This window comes from Fusarium flagelliforme, assembly GCF_020744385.1.
Source record: "Fusarium flagelliforme strain FIESC 12 MPI-CAGE-AA-0113 chromosome Unknown B0J16scaffold_1, whole genome shotgun sequence".
In the NCBI taxonomy this organism is placed as follows: domain Eukaryota; kingdom Fungi; phylum Ascomycota; class Sordariomycetes; order Hypocreales; family Nectriaceae; genus Fusarium; species Fusarium flagelliforme.
The window spans coordinates 2,722,102-2,747,885 of NW_025763503.1; the positions used below are offsets into that span (position 1 = coordinate 2,722,102).

Genomic DNA, 25,784 nt, shown 5'->3' on the forward strand with positions numbered 1-25,784 from the left:
TGTGATAGCCGAGATCATCAAGTGGTGTCTTTTCTATCCGAGACACCCATTAAACATTGAAGACTTGAGGGAAACTCTATTAGTAGGGACATCATTGTATGATGCTATCTTTGCATGATCATCAGGCACTGGAGAAAGAATGATGTGAGGAATTTGATCATCGTCTTGCTTTAAATCTTTACCTTTAAGTTGACTTCACTTTCACTTTAAATGGTCCGGGCCGCTGCCGTTGTCCAATGACACGGACCAAGAGATGTATGATTTTGACGGAAAGGGATTTGTCGATGTGACCATTATATCACGAGCCAAGATCAAGCCTTTGAGCCAAGTGACCGAGACCATTTCGGCCCATGTACCCACCTGCTTGATTGGGTTGTCATACTGGTCTGGAAGGGACTTGGTATAAGCAAAAGATGGACAATCGGATCTAGATGAGTGTAGTGATTGGGTTTGAATATTCACATTCCTTGTAGCTGACTGCTCTCTTCATCGTGATATCCAACACTGCTTATGAATATGCTGAGTGTTCATGTACGGTTGAACCGGATGGTACTGTAGGCAAGATGCTGCAACCAAATAGGCGTGCATGGCATGGCATGAGTGCAGTAGCATTGGGATGATAGGTGCATATCAACAGTTCCACCGGCCCCGATTAGACCGAACGAGCCGAGCCTATGCCGTTCGGTTGACATGTTCGGTGTTGTATCATGCTGTATTACCTTGAGGGATAAACATGATTATGACAGTTATTGTGACAGTTTCTATGTATGACTACCTATACAGTGTCTGATAAAGTGGCAATTCGATGTCACTGAGGAAAGTTAGGTCTGTAAGATATTGCTGTTTGAAACGAGAGTGATCTCGGAGTTCTAACAAGGTCAACTGAGCTACCCTAGACTATCTTCTTCAACAACCAGGCCAGATCAGAACACTTGAGTGCCAGTTATTGATACTGGCGGCTATCGTAATTAACACGCGACCGCAGTATTTAGTAGACTCTATCAGTTAATGCGAGCTTATAGGGAAAATGCTGATTAATGCAAATGCTATGGTATCGCGTCTATGTCAACCTCAAAGGCTTCAACAACACAAAGCGAAAACTAACAACTGCCGCATAACTCCTTATTACCACAATCATTTCCCTAGCACGGCACTCAAAAGATACTAATCATCCCAAGTTACCCATTATCCATCCTTTCCAAGGCACAAACTGCCTGTGCAGTGTTGGTAGATCAGAGCATTGAAGACCCAGCGGCTCGAGCTCACTCATCAGAAACATAGTAAACTGATGGTCTATGCAAGCGATGATCTTGTGTATTTTAGAGGAGTAAGTTTGTGATACTCGGAGTGACATCAAGGTTCTGCAGAATCGGAGTTCTTGACAAGTGAGTGTTACGCATGGAGAGACATCGGGGTACACTCGAGTATAGTTGCAGGTCCGATGATCCTGGTTCATCAGGAAGAGGGAGAGTAGCTATATAAACAAGTAATGTGCAGTGTAGGAACTGTGCCTCAATATTAGGAGAGAGATTTGGCAGTTCCCTTGCTATTCTTGATGGCACTGGTGCTCTGCTCGAATACCTCTATGTCTCCCCTATTCCTCGCCTTCAGCATTCAAGTCTATGTCAGTAGCAAATAGCTGGATTGAAAATCTTCTGAAACTAGAATAACAAGAATTGAGTCATTTACCGGTAGATTTTACCCAAAGTGATAAGGGAACCTTGGCAGTATCCGATATGTCTAGCATCCTCCCGCGATATCGAGTATTATCGAATAAGAACATCCCATCTCGAAACACTCAAAACACACACGTCAATAACTTGGATCCCTGATCAGGCTTAAGAGGTAAATTCGAAATTATCCTAATAGTCCTAGAGGCCCAAGACGAAAAGTGCACATATGCCATAAGTGACAGAAGGGATACTGTACAGTCTGACGAGGCAAATAAGCGCCCATTTCTGCCCAGTCTTTCAGTGCAATACTCCGTACAAAACGTCAGAAGACAGGAGTCAGTAAGTAACAGGGATCATGTCACCCTTGTCATTTCTGGGATGGAAATCGAATAGTAGAGCGGGTCTGCTATTCCCTGCCGAATCCCTATCCTAGATTTCCCACCTGAATCACTCGCCGAACGGGCAAATCCCTTTTTTTGTTTGTTTTGATTCCCCAATTTTGGTTATTGTCACGACTAGACTAAATGTTACAGATGTTTCCCTGTAATGTCGGTAGTAGAGAGAGTCAGTCCCTTTCTTCTGAAACTAAACATCAAACAGTCATGATAACTGGTCACGAGCCAAGGGCCTGGCGTCAAGATTCTGAGACAGTTACAGGCTTCTTTCTGCCAGTAGCCAGGGACTGAAAATAAAAGTGCAAAATGTCAGCGCAAGCCTCAATGCACACGAACGGCCGTGGCGCATGCAGACAATTGTCACCACAAACGCAAGGGTCCACTGATTTAACGTTACTCTACAGAGTATCTCCTTGCGATGTCTTGTTCCTTTGGAGGATCTTGTCATACGAATAACATCATCCTGCTCCAGTAGAGCCAAGACAATCCGCTAATTATACAGTAGCGGTCTGTTGAGAAACCTCGGAAACCAGACCAGGACCCATTCTCCGGGCCATGTTGTACATACATACACAAACCAGTGCCTGACTATACTCAAAAATCCTCGAGGCGAGACGGAGAGAGGAGTCTGGAGCCATGCCAGCGTGACCTGTTTTTCTCTGTTTTCCACAGCGCTAGGAACCTGACCATTACCGGGCCTCCAACACATAGTACATAGTATGGAGGTTAAGACATGACCCTTTGACGGTGAGAGTGACAGGTATACGAGGAACAATAGACAGCGAATAGAGGCCAGGCCGGGTCGGGAGGCTGGCGGTCTGCTCGAAGACACACAAGAAAAAAAAAGAGGCGGCGCATAAAGTGACAGAAGAGACCGAGTTTCACCAATTGGGATACAATCCTTCTAAAAAAGGCATCGTATTTCTCTTTCGCCAAGCGCGATTAAAAAGCCTCTTTCTCTTTCTCTAGAGAACAGGGCAGAGAGAGTAAGACTCAGGCAGAGATATGACTGAAGTACGAAAGTGATGTCAGCGATCATGCTGCTGTGCTGCTTGCTGTATGTACTGTAACTCAAGTGAGGCGGCGCATCCAAAAGGTACCTCTACCTTACTCAGTACTGTACTGTACTGCACCTCTGATCCTTGTCGCACAACGCAGCGATTATCCATGTCGACAAGGGTCTTTCCGCTTGATGCCCCGGGAGGAGGATCCTTGTCGAATCCAGCTACTGCTAGGCACGAGGCACGTTGGCAAGCTACGAGTTGTAGGAGCATTTTGTCTCTGAGAAGTCGTATTCAACTGTGCCTGTGACTGTGCCTGTGACTGTAACTGTTGCTTAGGTTGGCGAGTTTGTCAGAATCAGTGCATATTATCAATTACAGAGAGAAGCTGCCTGTATCTAGTAGGTAACAAACTCAACTAGACCGCTCGGATAAAGGTGAGACTTGCAGTACGACAGAATTCATCTCAAGAAACAAAAAGTGACAGAAGTGATGAGGGGTAGTTGAGTAGTTAAGACGTTGAGAAGGCAAAATCAACCGTTTTTACTTCTAGAGGTAATAAAGCCAAAGTTTAAATAAATCTAAAAATACTCAAACTTTGAAAGAGAGTTCAGACAGAGACTCTGAAGCTGTGCTCAGATCCCACTCTTTCATGACTGTAACAATGGGTCAAAGACATTAGACAAAGAGCCAATTCATCAAGATCAAAGCTATCAATCATTAATAATGAATGACATGAGAGGAGAATTATCGGCTTTGTGGAGTGAGAGAAAAAAAGAGGCCGGCGTTGCGGGGGCGGGGCAATGAGTCGATGGAGATATGCAGCTTCACAGTTAGTCGATCCTGCAGTCATGTCATTCAACAGACCCGGATCATATCGGAGAGAAGGAACGATAAATGCGTTCTTTTTGTCTTTTCCTTCTCGGTCAGACTATTAGACTAGATCTTCGGCTCTATCGGTGGAATAAATTCCTTCCTTTCCGCTCTCCCCGCATTACGGGACGGAGGAGCGGGTGTTCCCTTTGATCATGACTACGGCTAAGAACGGTCCAGATTATTAATGATGGATAGAGTAAGTATCTGAGAATGAACATACAAACAATCAATCGAGAAAGATGTGGTTGTTTGTTGATGTATGAGTATCTTGCTTAACAGATCTCGAGTAGCAGAGAGATCCAGGCGTCAGAACATAGCAATGATATCGCAATGACAATTAATATACGAATACTAAAGTTTCCAACTACTGCAGACAATATACGAGAGTCAGACCAGGTAATAAAACTAATTAATACCCTTCACCAACTGTCTATAAATCCCAATCTCCCCAGCTTAATATTCCCTAATTATATAATCTGCAAATCATTATTATTCGCATCTCCCCCAAGTTTCAGTTGACATCTCTGACAGTCCTGCATAATCTACTGTATTCAGAGCTATGCACTCATTTCCCTTTTCCTCGTGAACAATTTGGACCCTGATCCACCCAGAACGATCGGCAATCAATCACGTCCAGAACCAGACCAAAGTCATCTGCAAGGTCCCGACCACACACCAGTCCAAGTCCAGTCGCGAAAGGTAGGGTAGCAGCAGGTGATTGGCGATGGAAGTTCTTTTTTCGCACAGCCTTGGACGAGCCTCGATGAATCAATTGTCCATATTGCGAATCATAAATCGACAGACTCAAAGGTTCGCAAACGTCAGCCTGTGACGCTGACATGGGCGGAAAATAGATGAGCTCAGCCTTTTTCTACTGTACTGTACGATGGGAAACGGGAAGCCCGACATGCAATCTGTAAGCCACATACGACCATCGATGGACTCACCGGGGTTCAGATATTCCATGCATAAAGCCCTGGACAGTCAGGCTTTCGCCTATCCTACAGTACAGTATCCGTATACGCTACTGTACTCAACCGAATCTCATCAACGCCAGAGATCAATAATGAGACAGGAAAGGTCCCTGGAACATGCTCTTCCGCATCTCTTCCAATCAGCCTATTCCTAACCGCCTCGGACAAAAGTCGTGGTGGTCGCATGCTGGGTGCCGTTCTGAGCTGACGACAGACCAGACCAGATCACGGGGGTACCGCCGAGACGAGACGAGTGGGTTCTCCAAGACATGTCATGGACGCATCTGCTCTGTCTCTGCCTCTGACTCGGCCAATCTGCCTTCCAGTACAGGGTATCTTTCAACGCGACGCATTCTGTCTGTACCACGAACGAGAATATCTTCGTATCGAATGCCAGAATTGATCTGAACCAAGGTCTGCATCATCGTAATCAAAAGTAAAACCAATGCATGGGTGCGAGAACGTAGTGGTCATTCGGCACGGGTAGACTAAACAGGTCCAATCCATCGTCACCAATCACCAGATCCCCCAACTGCTCGGTCGCCATGTGGCAGCGTGCAGCATCACTGTGCTGGTGCCGTACCCTACTCTGTCTGTACCTCGCATCACTCCCACCGACGAAGCGAAGGCGCTCGACCTTAGCCTCATCTTGCTCAATTGGTAAGAAACAGGGTTCTTGAAAGGTCCCCCTCCTTGGGGTCTCTCAAATCCCCTTCATAATCAGGCAGGCACACCGACGACGAACCCTCAGAGAAGCGTCGAGATTGCACATTTGCTTAACAATCTGAATTATCCACCTGCTCAATCTTCGACTCACTGGAAATAGAGTCACAGCTCCACTGTAAACAGTCAGGAAGGCCTAAACGGTCATGGACCCGTTGCCGGCTTATTGGAAGCGCGCCGACAAGGGGGTCGCTGCGGATGGGTATGGGGGTTTGAGCTTGCGCTATTGTTATTGCAGGCATATAGCAAAAGAATATGAAATTGGGCATAGCGTAGACCAAGTTGATTTTGGTAATTCAACAGCAAAGAGATTCATTTCAAGGGAGGAAACTTGATAGATAACGAACAAAGGGGTTCATTTCAAGTCTCTTATGAACAAAGTTTGCTTGGTCTGAAACCAAAGGAGATTCTTTTTCAAGCTCAAGGTTGTTTCAGCGAGCGTTGTTCCAGCCCTTTGATCTCAGACCGAATGAGTCCTCAACTGCCTGGCCAGCCCTTTCAGGAATGACTCGAATGAGACTCAAACAGAACAGAGCAGAACGAGAACATGAACAGCTCAGATCAGACGGGACTGCACGAATAGCAAACACCAGCATCCCATCCACGGTTCGGCCACGGCCACGACCCCCCCGGCCGGATGACAGATCCGTCATGACCTCCATTCCGAGCCCTTGATGTCTCTCGCTATGGGTCAACCAGAATGGGTCTTTCTTGTTCGCTAGGCCTGGTAGCTCAACCTGCCCGCTGGATCCAGCCCGTCATGTCCCGTTCCCTGGGCTGACGACCTGACAACCAATTGAGACGTGAAAACAACAATGATGCGACAATCCGGAGAGCGATTCTGTCTCGTCTTTCCACTTTCTCTCCGCTTCTCAGCTTCACATTGATAGAGAACCCTCCATCCATATCAAAATGGCTCAGAAGAACAAGCAGAAACCTTGATCTAGAGGCCGGCGAACGGGACGGGAGGAACCCTTTGGCTTTCCATTTCTGGGACGAGTTTACTCGACTAGCCCAACGCCTTGCATGCATCCACCACATCACTCCGTCCCTGTGGGCCTCTTGTGCTACTCGGCCCGCTCTTCGCTGTCGATGTTGTTCAAAAGTACTGAGTCGTACTTTGGAGTCGTTCCAGGGCACCTTTTAGCTCACTACAGTGGACTTGACCTGAGGAGCGATACTTTTTGTATACTTTTGATGGAACCTTGACCGGTCAACTCTTCCACATGCACCACCAGGCGCACCATCAGGCACGCCACCGAAGCCACGGCCCCAGTGGACGCTAGCGAAGCTGAAGATGTTTGAGTACAGAGGATGAACATGTAACTCAGTAGAACAGCCTTAAGTCAGTCGCTGTAACGTCGCTCGGTACAGTGGTCATCTGTCTCCTCGGCCCCTGATCTGCGTCGTCCCTAGCGAATGCTCATCACTGAGACCACTGTAGAGCTCTGAGTAGCCATGAAGTACTGTCACCCCGGACTAAGGCCCGTAGCGTACCGTGCGGGCTACTTGGCACACGAGAGCAGGAAATCGTCTCCCTGGTTGAGCGAAGTTGCTGTCAATGAGTGTTCTGCGCTGCCAGACCCAAATCTAGAGTGTTGAAGCATACTGTGCGGTGCGGTCCAATGCTGAGCTGTCTGGCAGTGCTCCAGCTGTCCACTGTCCACCTCAGTGCTGGTGCCCGTGCTAGGGGCATTGGGGCGCCTCCTTCCTCCCCGGTCAACTTCCCTGTTTGGCCGCACCCACTCCCGCCCGTCAGGTAAGGTAAGGTAGTAAGGTAAGGAAGGAAGGTACCTCCCCCATGTTCCTTCCGCACGCAGTACCTTGGTACACCCTCGTCTCCCGTGCTTCCATTGTCGCTTCCTTTCCTGGGCTCGCCGCTGCTCTCATTCCCTCATCGTTCTCCGCCCTCCAACTTTCTCCCTCAACTTGTTTTTTGCTTCTCGACGAGAGTTGCAAATCACAGAGGGTGCTGGAGCTTCTTTGTGTTATTACGGGTGGTAATCATTGTTACTGCCAGTAATAGACTCCCGAGCGCTCGCCCATTCATTCATCTTTGTCCTCCTTAATCGGAGTGAGAGGGCCCCCATTCTTGCGTTGCGTTGCGTTGCGTTACGGCTTTGGCTTTGGCTTTCGTACGCCCAACTCATCAAAACAGCGGCCTCACTCTCGGCTCACCTTGTTGGATGACAATGTGACAACGCTTCTCACTACCTCTCATTAGACTTTCCTCACCGGCGAATCTTTTTCTCCTCCACAAAACGCCCTCTCTTTACGTTCAACTCTCATACTTCAATCCACGAATTCAACCGACTAAACGTCACGCTTCCACCCTGCTCCTGCATTGATCGACACAACAAATCAACTCCGCGACATTTCCTACCCCACGACCTACCAAGGCTCGTGATAACCTCCATTATGAACTCGCTCAAGGTACCCGAGAGCGGGATCCAACTGGAGGGCTCGAATGGCAAGGATGCCAGTCTACCTTCCCAGGCTTTTGCACTCACCTTGAGCGATGTCCTCATTGAGGACATGATCAAGTGTGTGCAGAATGGCGATGGTATTCAACTTTCGCTTGGAGCCAACCCCGTAAGTCTGACAATCTGAAAGCCGTCTATCACTGTGAATCGAAGATCGCGGGTTGAGACATTCGGGCTCGTGTTTTCGGTTGCTAACCTCTCTCGCACCCAGACCTTCCTTTACGGTTCCAAAACACACACCATTGCTCCTCCTACCGACTCGAATCCCTACGACCTTTACCTCACACGTCCTTTCGAATCGACACGAACAGCCGAAAAGATTCCTCATACCGGCACACTCTTTGAAAAGCCTAGGGGTGCTTCTTCGAAGAAGTCGCAGGCTAGCAAGGCCGACAACACCGCTGATGCAAAGACCGCAAAGTCCAGCAAGAGCGCTGCGTCCTCAGGATTGGATTCTGACATTGAGACTCTTCAAAATGGACTAGCGGCTCATGCTGCTTCTAAGGAGAAGTCGGTCTCACTTGCCTTTGGTTTTGGAATACTCGTACTGACATTTGTTGAAGGGCACGCGTGGTTGATAGATTACCAACGAAGAAAGGCGCGATCAAGACCAAGACCACCAAACCACTTAGCTCGGCTCCACGATCGATCCCTCAATCTCCAGGTCAGGTGTCACTAGGCTCTGCCACACCCAACCCAACATCGCAACCCCAGAACCGAGCCAAAGGAGACCGCGCCATGTTGGTGCACGAGCTTGCTGTGCAGGATCGCTCATTTGATTACTTGACTAAGAAGTGGGAGGGCAGTCAGGAAGATATGGAACCCACACTACGAAAGGTTGCCGATTACCTCGACGACAGCAAGAGATGGTCACTGAAGAAACGAACATGGAGAGACCTTGATGTTTGGAATTACGATTATGATACCCAAGAACTACGACAGAAGGCGATCGACAATGCTGTTCGACAATATGACAAGCAGAGAATTACCATTGCCGAACCAGAGTGGGACAGACTGCTGCCCAAGGAGGAGCGAGGAACAGGGAAATGTTTGAGCCGAGTGCAGGCCAACCTCACCAAGATCAGCACTCCATCGATCAACGTGGAAATGGCGGATGGTGGTTCTACGCCCCGAGATAACGGGGACGTTTTGGATGTCAGCCGGCCAAAGGCTGGCGGAGAGGCCATGTCCAGGTCTACCTCGAATCCTCTCTCTAACAAGCCTAAAAAGCCCACAGCTCAGGAGGCCCAGGTTAAGCGTCTTCTGGGCAAATCCAAATCCAAGACAACGGCAGCGGCTGTGTCTAAGCCTGCATCAAAAGTCACGTCCACCAAGGCGTCGCCTACCAAGCAACGACCCGCCCCTGCACCCAAGGCGAACGGAGGAAGGATCCTATCGGCGGCAATCATCTCCAACTCGGACAGTTCAGAGGACGAATCTGCTCCTATGATTCAGTCCAAGCCAAAGCCAGCTCCCAAGCCGGCAACTAAAGCGAAGGATACGGTTGTGGCTAAACCACGACCTATGATCAGGGAGCCAGTGAAGCAGCAGATCACGGCGAAACGACCTCGCGAAGATGACGATTCAAGCTCCAGCTCCGGAACACCCTTGTCGAAGCGCATCAAGCCTAAGCAACCGCTTGCTGGCCCTCGATTGAAGCATCGACCCTCTGATGCAAGCCAGAATTCTCGAGGAACTATCACTTCGACTTCAATGAAGAGCAAGAACACGTCACCGACAAAGTCGTCGCCTCTGGCATCATCGCCACCCACCAACGCTTCGGATCTTGAGAACGACGCACCAGCTGCACCGGTTGTAAAGAAGCGAAGGGTAGAGGCTTCGAGCAAACCGACCGCATCGAAGCGACCAGCCACGGCAATCTTTTCTGACGATCTCGTGCAGAAAGCACATGCGTTCAAGGCTTACTACCAAAAGTACGAAGCCTTGCACAATGAGATTTCCGCCCTGGACAGACCCTCGTCTAAAAGGCTGGACCACCTCCATGAGATGAGGAACCGACTGCAAACGATGAAGAATGAGATTTACAGTGAATGCCCTCCCGAGAGGAGCTAAAAGGCAGCAATAATATGACAGGCCCGGATAGGCCGAGGGGATTGACTTTCAACGGCGTACAGCATCACGACCGGACAAATTTTACAGTTCTATTTTGCATTGGGAAAACAGGAATTGCATGAATAAGAGCTAGCCGGACAGGAACAAAGCTCTTTTTTGATATTTGCATAGTTATTTGATACCACATGACAAGACAAGCCAAGCCAAGGCAGGCAGTTAGATTAGGCAAAAGCCAAACAATACACAAAGCGTTGAAATTGAAATGAAATGAAATGAGGGAGCACAGAGTGACAAATGCTAAGCATCTCTGAGTGAAGTGATGGAGTGCTCAGTTGTCGGTCAAGTTTCATAGACTGCCGTATGTGGGAAGATGGGTTCCTGCAATGACGTGAGGTGCATGTGATTAAAGTGCGTGATTTACCTAGGATTTACCAGATTGGGCGTCAAAAGAGATGGTCTATTGTTTGGTGGGCCGAATGAACGGGTGAGCTGAATCAGGACCCTCCCGATAAAGAAGGTTAGCAAAACTTCCCGCCGTACAGTAGCGGCTGGCTGATCTTCCAAGTGAATGTGTCAAAAGTGGTGCCTGTCAAGCAATGTGGTCCATAGTGATCTTTGACGTGCAACGTCAGTATATGCAGTTTGAAATACTTACCTACTGGTGGTAGGAACGTACTTTGTTAGTCTTTGTACCTGTTTCTGCACGCAGCCGTAGGTGAAAGAAGTTTGAAGAGAAAATAGCAGCGTGGTGACATGGCCTGCATTTCTAGCTAGGTAGATTGTGCTGCATATAGAAGACAAAGAGTTGAATCTTCAGAATTCACCTGCATCCAGAGAATGTCATCAGCAAACATAGTCATGGAGACTTATAAATATCTCGTAGAATTGCAAGATATTTCCAACTTCAACTTCACCCCAGTCTCTACTCAGTAACAGTCGAACCAACAAGTCACTATCATCAACAAGTCGCCATCGCCAACAATGGCTTCCAGACGTTCACCGTTCCCAGATGTCGCAGAGGCTCCTGGGCTTTACTATGGAGACCAAGGATATCTCTACCCAGTTCCCCAGACTCAGTTCCGAACTATGTCTACTGCACCTATGCACCTGTCTGAAGATCGACACGGCCAGATCTATCCTGCGCCAGTTGCCCCAGCAGCTTCAACCTACATCATTTCCACCTGCTGCCGCAACGGCCACAGCCGCCGACGTCGTGCCTCGCGCTACTTCAAGGCCTACGATAGCGATGCCTCAACTGAGAGCTACGTATCGTATGAGGAGAGCCAGCCAGCTCGACAGGAAGTAGATCGCCTTCCACCTCGAATCGCTCTCAAACAACTCTCGGATTACCTCTACCACACTGTCGTCTTCTACGAAACCCAGCTCGTTAATTTCGCTCGCGAGCATCAGCGTAGCGGCCACGATAGTTCCAATGAAGCCCTTCGTCAATGGCTCTGGAACGACTGGGTGAACCGCCGCGACAGCGCCACACGCGATAGCTTCACGTCTACAAAGACCAGCGTCACGCAGATGCTCCACCAGGTGGAATTGGCTGTTGCGACGCCCTGGCTGGAGGATACGGAGCTTGTGGCACGATTTGACTTCAGCATCAAGACTCTCAAGGCCATGTGCGGCGAGATTGTCAGATTGGCTGGGAAAGCGGCGACTGATTGGCGGGCTTGTCGCTTTCTGGTTGTTGAGTTGAAGAATGCTCGAGACTATGCTTGTCCGACTGGGCCTATTCAGCGTCCCTTGTTCGTTGGATGGGAGAAGGAACAGATCTTGTGAATACGACAAGAGAAGGAAACATCTTTGGACCTGCTGAGAATCATTTTGTTTGGAGTTGATGTTAAGGTTGAGATGCAACCAGAGCAAGGATAGATAAGAAATGTTAGGGCGACCAATCGGGAAGACAGTGGAGATCATGTTCATAGCTCCCTTTCCCCTTGTCAGGTCAGCCACGTGGATCATGCCGATCTCAATCTGTGGCGGTGCAGGCAGCATATGTGGCGCAGGACGCGGACATCTATGGTTTGATAGACAGATAGACTTGACCCAATTAGATGTTAGTCAAAATCGCAACTTTTTTTTTCTTTGATAATTGTTAGGCATTTTTTTATTGTTAGCCGCTCATTGTGTGGATTCCTTTTGGCGTCCTTTTTCTGACTTCCCCGGATTTATTTGCTTGGACAAAAAATTCCTAGCGAAACCAGGGACTATGTTCTAGACTCAAGGTGTGTCCGATATGTCTGCATAGTATTTAGCTACTGTCTTCCGGGGCTTTCTTGTGCTCTTCAAAGACTACTTTTCTGATCAACTTCTCCTATTCTGAAACTTTTCGCCGTTGAAGTTTCTCGCCACACCAACAAAATCTTACTGACTCTCTTAAACATCTCATTGGAATTCACAAAACGGGTTGAAAAGCATTGACGAAAGGAACCTTTCGACTTGTTCAAAATGGGTATCGAGGCACTTGATTTCCCCCAGATGTGGGAACGTCCCAGCTACACTCAACTAGCGGACATACTTCAAACACTTGAGCTCAGTCCCCCTATCTGGAACCACAAGCGTCGCCGCTCAGAGATCATCGAGGAGCAGGAATCCCTGGCCAGCCAACGCAAGGCCGAAGTCACACGTTATCTCTCCTCTATCATCAAGAGCCCTCTATCATGGATCGAGGATGACGACGAGAAGGAGAATCTATGGACTCAGGCAAGCAAGCGCATGTCAGAGCGATGTGGACGTACGGCTATGGGAGAAGTTATTCGAAGTTGGCCCTTTGGAGACGACGCAGACGAGTTTGAGTTGATTATTCGAGAGCCTGCCCTTACGGGAGATTCATTGGGCTTTAAGACCTGGGGATCTTCATACGTGCTATCACAGCATCTTCCTCGCATGGCTGAGACGTCCTTGTTTCGACTCTTCGATGAGACGCTGGGTCAACCAAAACCTGATGTCCTCGAGCTTGGATCTGGAACAGGACTTTTAGGTCTTGCAGCTGCAGCACACTGGAAGGTTTCCGTGGCGCTGAGCGATCTACCAAACATCGTGCCCAACCTCAGAGAGAACGTTGCCAAGAACACTGAACTCATCAAGTCTCGCGGCGGATCACTCACTGTCGGCGACCTGACATGGGGTGGCAGTGAGGATGAAATTGACCAGACACTGTTTGGACAACTGCATCAATTCAAGGTATGTTTCGTAGTCTGATTGTGATTGTGTGGAGAGGCAACAGGGGGGATATATGACTCTTATTTGCAAACGATATGTTTTCTAACTACCCCTGTGACTCTAGATTGTCCTCGCGGCTGATCCTATGTACGACGATGACCACCCAGCACTTCTCGCTTCCGCCATCAGCGACCACCTGGCTCTAGGCTCAGATTCACGCGCCGTCGTCATGGTACCGCGACGAGACACAACCACAGAGCGTCTTCTCGAGTCGTTCCGCCAGGCCATGCTTGACCTCGACACACCACTGTTCTGTGAGGAGGAGGACGAGCTTGCAGGCCAGGATGACTGGGTTGAGGACGACGAAGCAGGCAATGTACGATGCTGGCTTGGAGTGTTTAGCCGTGGTGGTTCACCACTACCTGCAGCAACCTCTGGTAGCTGTACTAGTGATTGAGAAGGTATCAGAAAAGGGGGAGTTAGGCGCCTGGGACTTGGGACGAATAAGGGATATGGGAGGAAAAGATTAGATGACTAGATATAGACTGATTGATTGACTGTTTGATACAGCAGCAGGGAAACATAGCGAGTATGGATTTGATCTTGTGCAAACACCGATGCTGTTGACCCGTTTGTGATTTCGTGAACAATCACCAAACGCTCCTAGGGGGAGCCCTTCATAAAGACTGCTTCTCCTCCCACTCTTGTGCTTCTACTTCTCCTTTTCCACTCGACCTCTACTCTAAGAACCAAAACTAGCCTCTACATAAGGCCTTCTCTTCTACCAATCGTTACTTTCAACCACATTGCTACAAGAGGCCTCTTGCTTGATATCTTTGCCTGATACCCTAAGACTCCCTATTGTTCCTCTCATTCTTTCGTCCGGTCTCAAGTTCTTCATGATTCACTGTCAATAGCTGCGTACCCTCAATACGTCAGCTGACCGTCTATAAAATCCCCTCGAACCCTTCTTCCCCAACCTTTCCCTTTCACAATCCTACATCTCAACCATAGTGATTAAGAAGCTTCCCTCTCTGTATCACTGTGCCTCCAACTACCAATCCAACCTATCACATACTCATTGTCCTTCATAATTCCCTGAGCAACAGACTTACCTCAACCGTTTATCACCAACTACTTCTCCCAACCGACTGCTCAGACCTTTTTTGGACATTCCCAGTTTTACACCATACAACATCGCCTTATCACTAAGCCCTTCACTTTAAACCACCAAAACTACTTTGCTATTGCTCCTAGCTCATCATGACTGGCAAGCCAGTTTACAAACCTGAAGAGATCCGCTTCGCTTTAGATCTCATGCTTCAAGATCTATTTAACGAAGAGATCTCTCAGGCTTTTCAAGAACGATTTGACCGAGAGTTGACGGACAACCAGATCCGATACTTGCGGAACAAGTATGGAAAAGATCCCGACTATGGGTATGTAGTGTCGAGCGATACCTCACTCCTTGACCATACGACTCTTGACTAACATGATATCTCTAGATCTCCTTTGATCAACCGACCAGCCAACAAGAAGGTCAAGCGAAGACGAGCTGCTCTTGCAGCAGGTGTGACTTCGCCTACTTCCGAGTAAGTCCTTCCAACCTCCAAGGGGCTACCCTTTAGTACTTAATACTAAACATAGCTCTAGGGACTCGTCTGGTCCTTCAAAACGAACACGCCGAGAACCCTCTTCCTCCTCAGCCAGTCTCTCATTGTCTCCCCCGAACCAGCCTACAGGACTCTCTCAGATCCCACCACTCAATTTTGACAACTACAATACTACTCCATCGTCCAATTTCCCCAACTTTGGAGCATCGCCCCCTTCTCAGTTCTCCAACATCCGCTCTCCAAGTGACAGCTACACCCTATCCCCACCTCAAGATGCGTTTTCTGGGCCTTCGATCAATACATGGCAGACACAGCAACGACCGACCTTCACCACCAGCTTCACCCCAATCAACACCCAATTCGGACAGCACAATGCCAGCGCTCTAGACCAAGCAAGTTCCATCCCCAGAAACGCAGCACTGAGCCCAGGCTCTCTACAATATCCTCAATCCCAACCTCTCCGTAGCGCTAGTTCAACCCAACAGCAGGCCTTGAACTCTTTTGTCAGCGTCAACGTGCCCGTCTCCTCCCCTCAACAAACCGGGAGTGCTCGGAGCGGGGCTTAGAATGCCCCTGCTACCCAACACTCGCCGTCCTTCACACTGGAGATGCCCCCATCCAACTTCTCACAGATTTCGGATGTTATATATAACCAACAACCCCTTCCTCTCCAAGCTTGCCAACCAGCGCAGAAGCTAGAGCCAGTCAAGGAGGAGGATTCAACTTCCTTGAGTTGGGAGGAATGCTTAAGAGCAGCTGGCCCAGCCGGTGGCCGAGCTCCTTCCAACCAGTTGCTAACGCATGGCGTTGAAGCTCAGAACAAGCAGCTCCAACTGAACCAACTGCAGTCGTTCCCTCCGAATACTATAGACACCGAACATGAACAGACTGTCCAGAAGCAGTCGCTTGTGACCTCCATGGCCAAGCAAGAAAACAACGCGGTTCCGGGTCAAGGCTACATTGACCCGAGATTGTTCAGTGGTAGCAACGACCCGCGAATGTTCGTCAAGAAGTCCCCTTGAGCTCTACAAGGAGTGTCGAGACGCATATACTATGCCCCGGAAGTCGTTGGACTATATACATGGCCTTGAGAAATGGCCAGGCCCATCAGTGCCCAACTTGATACACAGAACGAAATATCCCCCTTGTCATGACCGCTGTCAGCTTGCCTTTTTCAGGCTTGATCGGCTTCGAGCCGTACTTTTCTGAAATGGATTTTATATAGTTAGTTATTCTTTTTTGACACGAAACAGACCTAATGATTGGGTCAGGCAGCCAGCCTGGCGAATATGTACAGAACAGGATAGAACATAGAACAGGGGACTGGACGAAGAGCGTTATTGGATACCCGGATTTTGAATTCCTTAGCACAGCTTTCTTATAGTAAACAACTATTCAAATCATCTGTGCCACTCAGAATTGTGACTTGATATCATCCAAAGCTTCTTATAAGACTTGCTATAATTTGCCACTGTTGGCTTGAACAGCCACCACTGACCGTATCCTTCAACCCTCTCTTACATCAACATGCCCGCTAGAGCCTCCCAACAGGGTATCTCGTGCATATGGAAACGAATAGACCGCCGCGTAAATCTCTTCAAAATGCCTCTCCACCATCGCATAAACAGATATGTATAAATGTGTCGTACTTGTAGGTATGTTGGCGCAATAAAACCAATGTGCCTTTGTGGCTCCCGACTCCCAGTTCCAGTATAAAACAATAACATTAGACGTAACATGACATAATCGTAGTTGGCCCGGCGCTATCTCAGGGCCTGGGAAAAGAGTTGTGGGAAGGATAATAGCACCTTTATACTTGAATGCTAATGTTGCGTCGTGTTTCAACCTCTTCAATCGGAAATTGGAAAACGACTTTGAAAAGATCTCGTAGGTAAGCATATCGTTGTGAACTCTTCATCATCATTTGAATGCTCTTTGCCATTTCTTGGGCAGTGACCCGCTTGCCTCGGGCTGGTAAGGTGTGGTGTCGAGGAATTATAGCATCCGTGAGGACTGAGTTCTTGTATTGAGCTAACAAGTTTGAATGTGAGATGAGGGAGCCGAATGATCCAGGGGGAAGGTCCTTCACAAAGCTTTGCAAGGCGGCGGCCGCAGCTTTAGGATCATGAATCGAATCGCGATTGAAGCCCAGGTTCATAGCAGCTGCAAGAACAAGCATTTTGGCGCGTGTCACATTTGCATCCTCCGACGCAGCAGTGGTGGTAGCGGTGCTTGAAGTCCGGGCGCTACTCTTCGAGTAACTTGAAAGGTTAGAGGCGCTGCTTGACCATCGGCCACGACTGTTATCACTGGGGGTGCCGAGGACAAGAATATTGGGCATCGTGGGTGAGCGACTCTGTGGGGAGATCGGCGTGTCCTCAAATTCGGTCACTGGGGTTTCGGGGACAACAGGATTCCTTGGCTTCTCTTCCTGGCGTCCACTCTTGACACTATCGTGCCTTGAGCGGACAGAGGATGGATTTGATCCGCGACTCTGTCGGCCGTTCTGGTCATTCAAATATAGTGGGAACGGCTGCCCTGGACGAGGCGTTCCGCCCCTCTCAGGTCGCACTTGAGTCCAACTGTCTCGGAAAACATCACACAATTCCAAGCAAGCCTGAACAGTAGAGCTTAACAACTCCTCATCTGGGCGTCTCCCGTCTCTCCTGTTTTGTCTCAGATTAAAGAGCATTTCTGCTAGAGCCCAGCAGGCCCGGAGTAGTTGATCGGTCTCTTCGGCCAAATCACTTCGTTGCTTCATGAGCCGGTGACAAAGGGCGATGTAGAAGTCCAACGTGCGCTCCCTGAACTCTTCCGGTAGGTTGAGATCTTGAGCACTGTACAAGCTGTTGACTCGTTAGAAATGAATGGGTGCTCTACTATTCCTGGCACTTACTGGTTGTTGAGCTCGAAACTCACACGCAAGACCGAATCCGCCGCTTCATCATTGCGTTGTCGTACATCGAACAATGCTTGGCAAAAGTCGCGACAGAGATCAAGGTTGACCTTGACATTGAAGTTGCTGGCATCCTCATCTCGGCTCATGTAAAGTCGTTGACAGAGTTTCCAACAGGTTCTCCATGCCTTCTCGTGAGCGTCGGGAATGCCACTTTTACCAGCAACACGCTTGCGGTTGATAGAACTCAACTTGGACATACTGTTACATAAAGTCCAGCATTCTGTAAGTGCTTCCCGCAGAGTCTCGATCTCATCTGGTTGTTGAGGTACCGGCAGTGCTTCTGACTCATAGTCCTCGTCGTCACCCTCAGCCTCGGTTTGTTCATCAATTTCTGAGAACGTTAGCTATAATCAGCAAACTCAACGTATCATGACCTACTCTCCAGGCTGCTCGTGCTACTTGAGCGTAGTCGAGCCCCGTCATCCAACATAGACTGCAAATCCTGAGCCCGAGGCGTAGCACTGTCTATGCTGTACCGTACAGGGTTGACATCGGTTACAATCGGAGGTCGTGTTGGATGAGTCGACGCCTAATGGTTAATTAGTACACGACCAGTAAATGAGCATGGGTAAACCAACCTTCTCCGATGCACCGTTATGACCGTTATGAGAAGCTAGACTTTCAGCTTCTGACTTTGGAGAGGTTCTAGGGCTCGGTCCTTTCTGTTCCACTGCTGGAGTTGGGTCCGCAGCAACCTGGCAAATGTTAGATACGTGGTGGGATTGCAGATACAATAATCGGAACGTACCCAGCTAGAAAAGCTTTCAGGCGCATGTATGACAGATACTGCTTCCTCAGTACTCGATTGGCGCACACTCTCAGGCAAATTTGTCGTAAGCATTAACAGCTGAAGCAGGGTCAGTTGACATCCCAAAAAGAACGCAACGAGTGCTTGTCTTAGAGACTGACCTCAGATCTACGAGCGGACTGTTTGTTGGTAACCTCCCTCTCAATGTCTTCTGAAACATCATCCTCGATTTCGGTTGTCTCGGTGCCATTGGACGTAACTGGCGAAGGACCAACAATATCACTGGGACTCATGACATTGTAAGAGCTACTTGACATGCGATTGACGGAATTCGGTCGAAGGGAAGATGAATCGGTAGCAGGAGGGGGAGAAGAGCTGTGCCACCAAGTCAATACACAGGTATTCCAGATGTTTTGATCTTCAGCGCCAAGTTTGGAGTATCGACTTACAATGGTCTGAATGGAGAGCGACGGCTCTCATGATCTGTGGGTGCAGACATGTCTGTCTGAGGGTAGGCGAAAGGGAATTGAAGGTTTCCAGTCGATGACCTCAAAGGAGCTTCAAGGGCCATGACGGGAGCCGAGGAGCCTGAAATGTTGAGCTACACCAACAGCAGTGTTATGGAAGCTCTGACGGGAAGGCTAGGTCCTTAAGACGAGTCGTAGCTTCAAGCTTTAAAGCAAGAATGCCTTGCAGTCTTTGCAATGCAGCTATTCCAAGGTTGACTGGAAATAAATCACCAGAGCAAAACAGAGACTGCCAACAATTATCGTGGCAGTGAAGAGTAGGATCTGAGCTTGCTGGCCGGTGGTCGGTCGTGGTCGCGCGCGGCCAGTTAAGTGACCCGTGATCTGAGATGGTGTACTAGGATTGGAAGTTTGCGAAACTAGTTTGACAAGACCGACGGTATGGAAAAAAGAGGATTGATCGGCTAGCAAGAATACAGAAGACCCCAGATGCTGAAGGAAAGGCTCAATAAGACCCAACAGTGAAGCAAGTAGCTGTCCAACAAGAACCAGCTCACCAAAAGCCGAACCAAAGAGTCAGAGAAGGAATAAGATGGAGGGGGAAAGGTCTAAAGAAACAGGCAGGGTCAAAAGCTGGAGCACCAGCGGTTGCGACGACGGACTAAGGCAGACAGACGCCGTTCCGACAGGGGTTGATAGTCAAGGTCCCTTGTGCTCGCAGCCCTGTTGCATTGGAGCACTATGGGTCAGGTATTGAATGTAGCTTTGTTAATGTGGGTTGAGTCAGGAATAAGCTTGACGGTAGCGTTCAAACATGTTGTTCCCACCCTTGACACCTGCAAGAAGCTATATTTGATCAAGCTGGCTATCTTGCTGCTGTCGAGTCCAACTGTGTACGTTTTATCCTGGAGGAGACCGTAAATGCGGCCGGCGCTTGTCGGGAACGCGGTATTTGGCGCGATGGGAATGAAGGAGACGCGGGTAGAACAATAATAAGCAAGCCGGATTGAGCTCGATTATGTTCTCTTTGATAATACCTTAAGGAGTTGGTTCGTCTGGGAACTTTTGCGCTTGACTAACAACAAAGTAATGATCCGATCTCTGCACCTGTCAACGATTTATCTGAGCGCAGAAGAACGATAATCGTGAGTTAAAGAGGGTTGGGTCGTCAATGGGGGGTGTGCTCTGAGCTCTGGCTGACGAAATATGGGAGGTGTGGGTATTGAGGTTAACAAGCCTGGGATTCTGCGGCTACGGCACAACCTGTGACACTTGAAGCTGTCCTGGGACAACTAAAAAGCAAGCCCTTATACTCTCAGTTGTCTTTGCCGAGATCAGACATGTGTGGACCAGCAGTGGATCGGCGAACAGATGGGACTTGAGAGAGTACTGTATGGTCGATTTGGGGGCCGAAAGACGTTGGACTGTCAAGGTCTCAATGGGTTGGGTTCTTTTTGCTGATGGGCTGGTAATTGAGCTTCGATTTATTCCGAATATGGCTTCACCAGCCGGAGGAAAGGTTTGTATCTGTATCCAATAACCATGAGGTGTGGCAGAAGCTATCGACTTGACCAGACGGAAAAGACGAGTGGATGGAGCGGCTAAAGGAAGAATGGTTGGTTCCTTCAAATGAATAAGTGCCTTGTCTGGTCTTGATTTTGGTGATGTCCTCGGAAAATAGGGTGTGGTCAAAGCAACTTCTTGGCTTCCTCACTGTGCCTGTATTGTAGTGGCTTGATGCAGAGAACTTCAATGCTTACTATCGCTGGCGAGAGAAATTGAATGATCAATTGCATGTAACTGAGACAAAGTGAGTAATTTCAGGATGGTGATGAATTCAGAAAGCTGTATGTAGGCGAGGACCAACAGCCCAGCATTTGCATCGTGTAAGTCCAAAGTACCTGCCTGCCTTAAGATTACCCTTGGCGGAAGGAGAAGCCTGTCAACCTGCCTGGTTGATGGACGAATGGTAAGAGACAGGAGGCCCACTCCTGGTAAGCACCTGCCCTACGTACAGATCTCAATCACTCTCCCGCGATAGCCTGAGGTAGGTGCACGTCAATTGAGACAAGGCAGGTGGCTTCTGACGGGAGGTCTCAGGCACAGGTACAAGCACATTTTCGAACCTCCGTCCTCATTCATGGCCCCCAAAAACTGTTGATACTCATTTTGTCACTCTTCCGTCAGTTCTACGAGTCAATTTCAAGTACGTGTTTTGACCTTCGAGATGGTAACACGCATAATTCGAAGCTACATACACCACTTCTGCAGCTCGACAGTTGTCCGTTACTCTGCGCTCAGCTAAACAGTTTGACTATGGAGTAAAACCGCGTCGAGACAATCACAAAAGAAAACTCCAGCCGCCCGCCCCTTGCAACGAACCAGTTAAATCCCAGACAGCTGGTCAGGGTGGACGGATCGTGGCTTCTAAACCCGTGGGGCCATTAGAGAGGACAGGCGTCGGCGCTTAACTCATGGTGGGACTGGTCAATCCTCCGCAATCCCCCACTTGCATTGCTTCCACCAACAACCTCGAACCATCCAATTGTTATGCAGCGTGGAGCTTCGTCTTGACGAGGTCCGGTACCAAATTTGTGTTCAGCCGTGACGAATTCAATGCCATGTGCCATGGGCCGCTGCACAGCATGAACGGCACGGAATGTGACACTCGACTTTCGATGCGTATTCAGCATGATCGACAACCTAAACCAGCATCTCGACAGACTCCAATTCTTGCAAGGGCATAAACATACGGTGGGAGTCAAAGTACCTTCTCATGATGGGCTTGGATCACAATTCCGTTATGGGGCCTTGGGCTCATAAGCATGAAAGCCAACACGGTGTTGCTTTGCATGAAAATGCTATGGTCGTACTCCTACCTCCGGTTATGGAAACATGGGACGGTAAAAAGTGACCTTGAAGCTTAGGGTGCTGTCAAAATAAGCAAAGGGCCTGCCTGAGCGCTGATAGACGAACTCGACAATTTCGTCTATAGTTTAACTGCGATCGATCGCTTTGATACATCCAAGCGAGGTGACGTCCTCTGATACCTCATCTGCGGCGGACCTTAAGACCGAACGTGTTGGTTCTACTCGCAGGCTTTGTTGCTTTTCCCGACACCACCTCCCCCGAAATCACCTGAGGTCGGACTAGAGTGACCTTTAGTTGCTTTATTATGATCCGCGAGGCAGAATTACATGTCACAGCCAGCTTCGAAGAACTACCATTTCTCCCCGCTTCTCTGGAAGCTTTTGAATGGAAATCCACAACGCTGGATCTTCTTGGTAGTGCTGACGCAGTAAACGCCCAGGGCTCGCAGGGGTACCACCAGGATTTTGGGCGAACCAATCAATATCCCAAGTCAAAACCCAGCAGTCTGGTCACGGCGGCTTTGGCAACGCTAAAACGAGCCGGTGGCCCCACTAGCCGGGGCCGCAGGAAGTCCTTTCGCGAAGTGCAATCCGTTGGCTTCCATTGGAACGGGTTGTCCCTTGGCTGGCTTCTCAGCAAGACGCCCCAAGCAAGCGAGAGAACTATACACCAGATAATGAGAGAAAATATAACGATGGGGAACACCTGGCCAAGAAAACCTAGCTTCACTTGCCGTCTGCTAGCTCTATCACCTTTAGCTAGAGGACTCTGTCAGACCACATGATGCTTTGAAAGTTTAAGTATTTGGTCAGGCAGGTTGGTATCCTTTCATTCCAGGATGGTTCAAGTTCGCCCATACTCGTGGTACATCATGGCGTTGGCATCTCTCCTCAGGGACGATGGTCAGATAGCCAACCAAGCTGTACCTGTGGACCTTCTCGACCTAAACATTGAGTTTTGTGGAAAGAAAACCGCACTCCATTAGAACCGGTTGACAGTTGTAAGGGACCGCATGTTGCAATTCAGCACTGTTTGTTTACCTCACATTCTTCACTCAACGCCATAACAGTCAACTTGTCCGGGGTCCTCATCCTGGGAGCCATTTTACTATTAGCGTGGTGATATACCCAAGGCCTGCTGCATTGTTTTAGCCATCACAGCACTAGACAGACTGTCGGAATTGTTCTAAAAGATCGCCAATCCGACCTGCTGGTGCGGGGACATCAACTCCTTGTTAGCCGGTTGCGTGTACCCTTGTTGTCACTACTGTTGATGTGTAGCTCCACGAGTTCGCCCGCGATATTCGGAAGTGTGCAGGCTTGCCGTTCCTTCTAAGCCAGGGATCTTTTTCAATGCTTCCCAAGACAAGGTTGTTATCATGGCACGGGCTTTACCCATCCCGCAACTCTTCCCGTGAATCTTAGCCGACGAGTCTGTGTGATTCAACAGCAATCTGTCGATACTGCTGATGAATCTCTGCACTCAACACGAATAGTACGTGGTACAGATGGTCTTCAAGACATTGCGGTGAAAGGGAATTGAATATGCACGAAAAAGCTGTGGGGTTGTGAAGTGCATAGGCGCCAGCCTACTCGACATACAGCATGCCAACTCCCTTCTTTCTAATACGATTTGCTTTGTTTATCAAGTCGCACAACTCGATGACTCAAGACTTCCTATTACGGTATCCTGTCCGTCCGAAGTGTTGGCTTTGGGGCCAAGATCGTGTCGTAACGATCAGCATAAGCCCAAGCGCGGTTGTTGGTCAACCTAATGCTACACAGACCTTTAGGCTCACTTAGGCGCGGTAGACGTTTCCGGCTTACTTGGGGACTTTGTAGAATATTCTATCAAAGCGTGATAGTTATGGTGTAAGAGTACATTATTACTTTGTCTTACCCTCACGGCTGCCAAGTACAGGGATGGACTTATCAGGCTTGTAACACCCATCTTGCCTTGATCAACAGCTACGTGCCTTCATGGCATTTGTTCCGCTGTCGTGGAGGGCAGTCCAACCTGTGGGATAGGTTGAATGGTTCACTTTCATCACACTCGGAAAATAAATGAAGGGCCTCAACCAGTGCTTGCCAGTAAGCAGCCTCACTGGTATTGGCTCTCATCCACATAAAGTGATTAGCACTGCAGTTTCGCAAAAGCCATTGAAATAATCCCGCTGGCTCCTGTGTAAGAGCCTCATCCTGGATAACCAGACAGGATGAACGGTTCCCTAATAAAGCTCCGGTAGAAAGCGATACCTCGGTTGCTTTATTAGGCAAATCATTGTTACAAGGTCACCTATCCTGTGGCTCTCGCAGCCTAACTATGGGATAGTTGAAACATTCTGCCTTTTTCGGCACCCGAAGAGTCCTAAACTCTCATCGTCCATCGCGATCCATTGTTGGGGGAGTATCTAATGTTGTTGCATCCTTTACACCGACACTAGCATGAGCCAACAGGTTAAGAATGTTCCCAACTTGCAAAGCAATAACACCATGCTATATCAACCCATTTATCGGGCAATTAACGGTGTCTATGCCGTTTGCCCCACCTGCTGCAATTGATACTTGTTGGACTGAGTTAATTAACAGTCCGCCTCCTAACGTTGGATGCTGTTGGGTTGACAAACTTGTCGTTCACCTTCTCGTACAAGCATATAAGCCGAGGGGCACAACCAACAGGTCTGCGTGAATTTTCAAGGGTCCTTAGGCGACACTGACCATGGAAACATAGCGAACACTGGATATGGTTTCTGTAAATCAGGTGAGACAGGAAATATGCGAGACAGTTTGGCTAGTACTATCCGGGTCAGCATAACGTTGGCGCAGTTTTCCTCTGCAGGCATTCAAAGTCTGCCTGTTGTTTCTTACAGCAACTGCACTTCCACCGCTCTTTGCGCACAGGCATGAGACAGGGCAGAAGTACGGTGCAAGACATGTCCATCGTTAAAAGAAGAACCTGACGGGTGCATAGTATGCAGATGTCGCCTCATCCTGGGCTTAAAGTTTTTCCTTCCCGCACAAAAAGGTACGTGAGGACTGCGAAGGCCGGACTCAAACTCGAATGCTCATTGGATCTTCAAAATCTCGAAAGGGTCTGTTAAGGGTTCCATCGATTATGAATACTCTTGTCGTACTCTGTCTGACTGACCCTGATGAATTCATTGCCTTCCCTGCGCCGTCAAAATGACATATTTCGGCTACATTTCCCAAACGCCAAACCATGCACAACCATCCCTTGACTGCTTATTTGTGAGGACGTGCCTACACGTTCTGGCTCAATTGCTGCTTCTTCTCGTTTCGTCCATCAGGAGTGTACCTAGTATTGATGTTAGAAATCGCGTTGTGTGCTGTATTCTGGAAATCGGATCGTACTTGAGGAGCTTCTCGATAAGGTCGACGTGGGTCATGATCATACGGCGGCAGCAGTATCGCTTGAGACCGAGCTCGTCCATAGCGTCGCTGTATACATCGTTAGCCTCTGAGAGAGATATGTCGTAACAGTAGTTATCCTACCCATCGGTCTTGCGTTCGTCCGCGATCAGTTGAAGGTAGCGCTCCCAAAGGTCACCAGTGACCTATCAATCAATAGTCAGCAAGCAGCGCGACTTGGCGCATTGTGATCGAAGACTGTACCTTTCCACAGGAGAAGCAACGGATGGGGATAATCATTTTGACGGTATTTCGTAAATGCGCAGGTTCGTCGGATACGCCAAAAAGATTTGCGACAAGACAAAGAGGCACGTTACAAATAAAGCTTG

At 48.8% G+C, this 25,784-nt stretch overlaps 7 protein-coding genes across 7 annotated transcripts; 5 read left to right on the forward strand and 2 right to left on the reverse strand.

Moving 5' to 3' along the window:
- Positions 1–1,555: 1,555 nt before the first annotated feature.
- Positions 1,556–2,359, forward strand: B0J16DRAFT_313545 (uncharacterized protein; the record flags this gene model as incomplete). The annotated part of the gene is made up of 4 exons (XM_046125136.1): positions 1,556–1,624; positions 1,878–2,012; positions 2,207–2,237; positions 2,274–2,359. The coding sequence occupies 4 exons, from the start codon at positions 1,556–1,558 to the stop codon at positions 2,357–2,359; spliced, it is 321 nt and encodes a 106-aa protein (XP_045988851.1).
- A 5,527-nt stretch (positions 2,360–7,886) lies between these two features.
- B0J16DRAFT_15778 (uncharacterized protein) lies at positions 7,887–10,309 on the forward strand. Its single transcript, XM_046122156.1, has 3 exons — positions 7,887–8,234; positions 8,337–8,635; positions 8,689–10,309. Exons 1-3 carry the CDS (start codon positions 8,061–8,063, stop codon positions 10,196–10,198), a joined length of 1,983 nt encoding a protein of 660 aa, XP_045988852.1. The 5' UTR covers positions 7,887–8,060; the 3' UTR covers positions 10,199–10,309.
- An 870-nt stretch (positions 10,310–11,179) lies between these two features.
- B0J16DRAFT_377669 (uncharacterized protein) lies at positions 11,180–11,986 on the forward strand (the record flags this gene model as incomplete). The annotated part of the gene is made up of 1 exon (XM_046130859.1): positions 11,180–11,986. One exon carries the CDS (start codon positions 11,180–11,182, stop codon positions 11,984–11,986), a length of 807 nt encoding a protein of 268 aa, XP_045988853.1.
- Positions 11,987–12,318: 332 nt separating this feature from the next.
- Positions 12,319–13,975, forward strand: B0J16DRAFT_296157 (putative methyltransferase-domain-containing protein). Its single transcript, XM_046124434.1, has 2 exons — positions 12,319–13,390; positions 13,494–13,975. Exons 1-2 carry the CDS (start codon positions 12,656–12,658, stop codon positions 13,824–13,826), a joined length of 1,068 nt encoding a protein of 355 aa, XP_045988854.1. The 5' UTR covers positions 12,319–12,655; the 3' UTR covers positions 13,827–13,975.
- A 378-nt stretch (positions 13,976–14,353) lies between these two features.
- B0J16DRAFT_408863 (uncharacterized protein) lies at positions 14,354–16,146 on the forward strand. Its single transcript, XM_046133055.1, has 4 exons — positions 14,354–14,808; positions 14,875–14,961; positions 15,023–15,497; positions 15,549–16,146. The coding sequence occupies exons 1-4, from the start codon at positions 14,633–14,635 to the stop codon at positions 16,002–16,004; spliced, it is 1,194 nt and encodes a 397-aa protein (XP_045988855.1). The 5' UTR covers positions 14,354–14,632; the 3' UTR covers positions 16,005–16,146.
- Positions 16,147–16,792: 646 nt separating this feature from the next.
- Positions 16,793–19,260, reverse strand: B0J16DRAFT_377672 (uncharacterized protein; the record flags this gene model as incomplete). Its single annotated transcript, XM_046130860.1, has 7 exons — positions 16,793–17,828; positions 17,879–18,272; positions 18,320–18,470; positions 18,520–18,636; positions 18,690–18,788; positions 18,851–19,064; positions 19,139–19,260. The coding sequence occupies 7 exons, from the start codon at positions 19,258–19,260 to the stop codon at positions 16,793–16,795; spliced, it is 2,133 nt and encodes a 710-aa protein (XP_045988856.1).
- A 6,027-nt stretch (positions 19,261–25,287) lies between these two features.
- On the reverse strand, positions 25,288–25,695 carry B0J16DRAFT_377673 (8 kDa subunit-domain-containing protein; the record flags this gene model as incomplete). Its single annotated transcript, XM_046130861.1, has 4 exons — positions 25,288–25,342; positions 25,399–25,485; positions 25,540–25,601; positions 25,660–25,695. The coding sequence occupies 4 exons, from the start codon at positions 25,693–25,695 to the stop codon at positions 25,288–25,290; spliced, it is 240 nt and encodes a 79-aa protein (XP_045988857.1).
- Between the last annotated feature and the right edge of the window lie 89 nt (positions 25,696–25,784).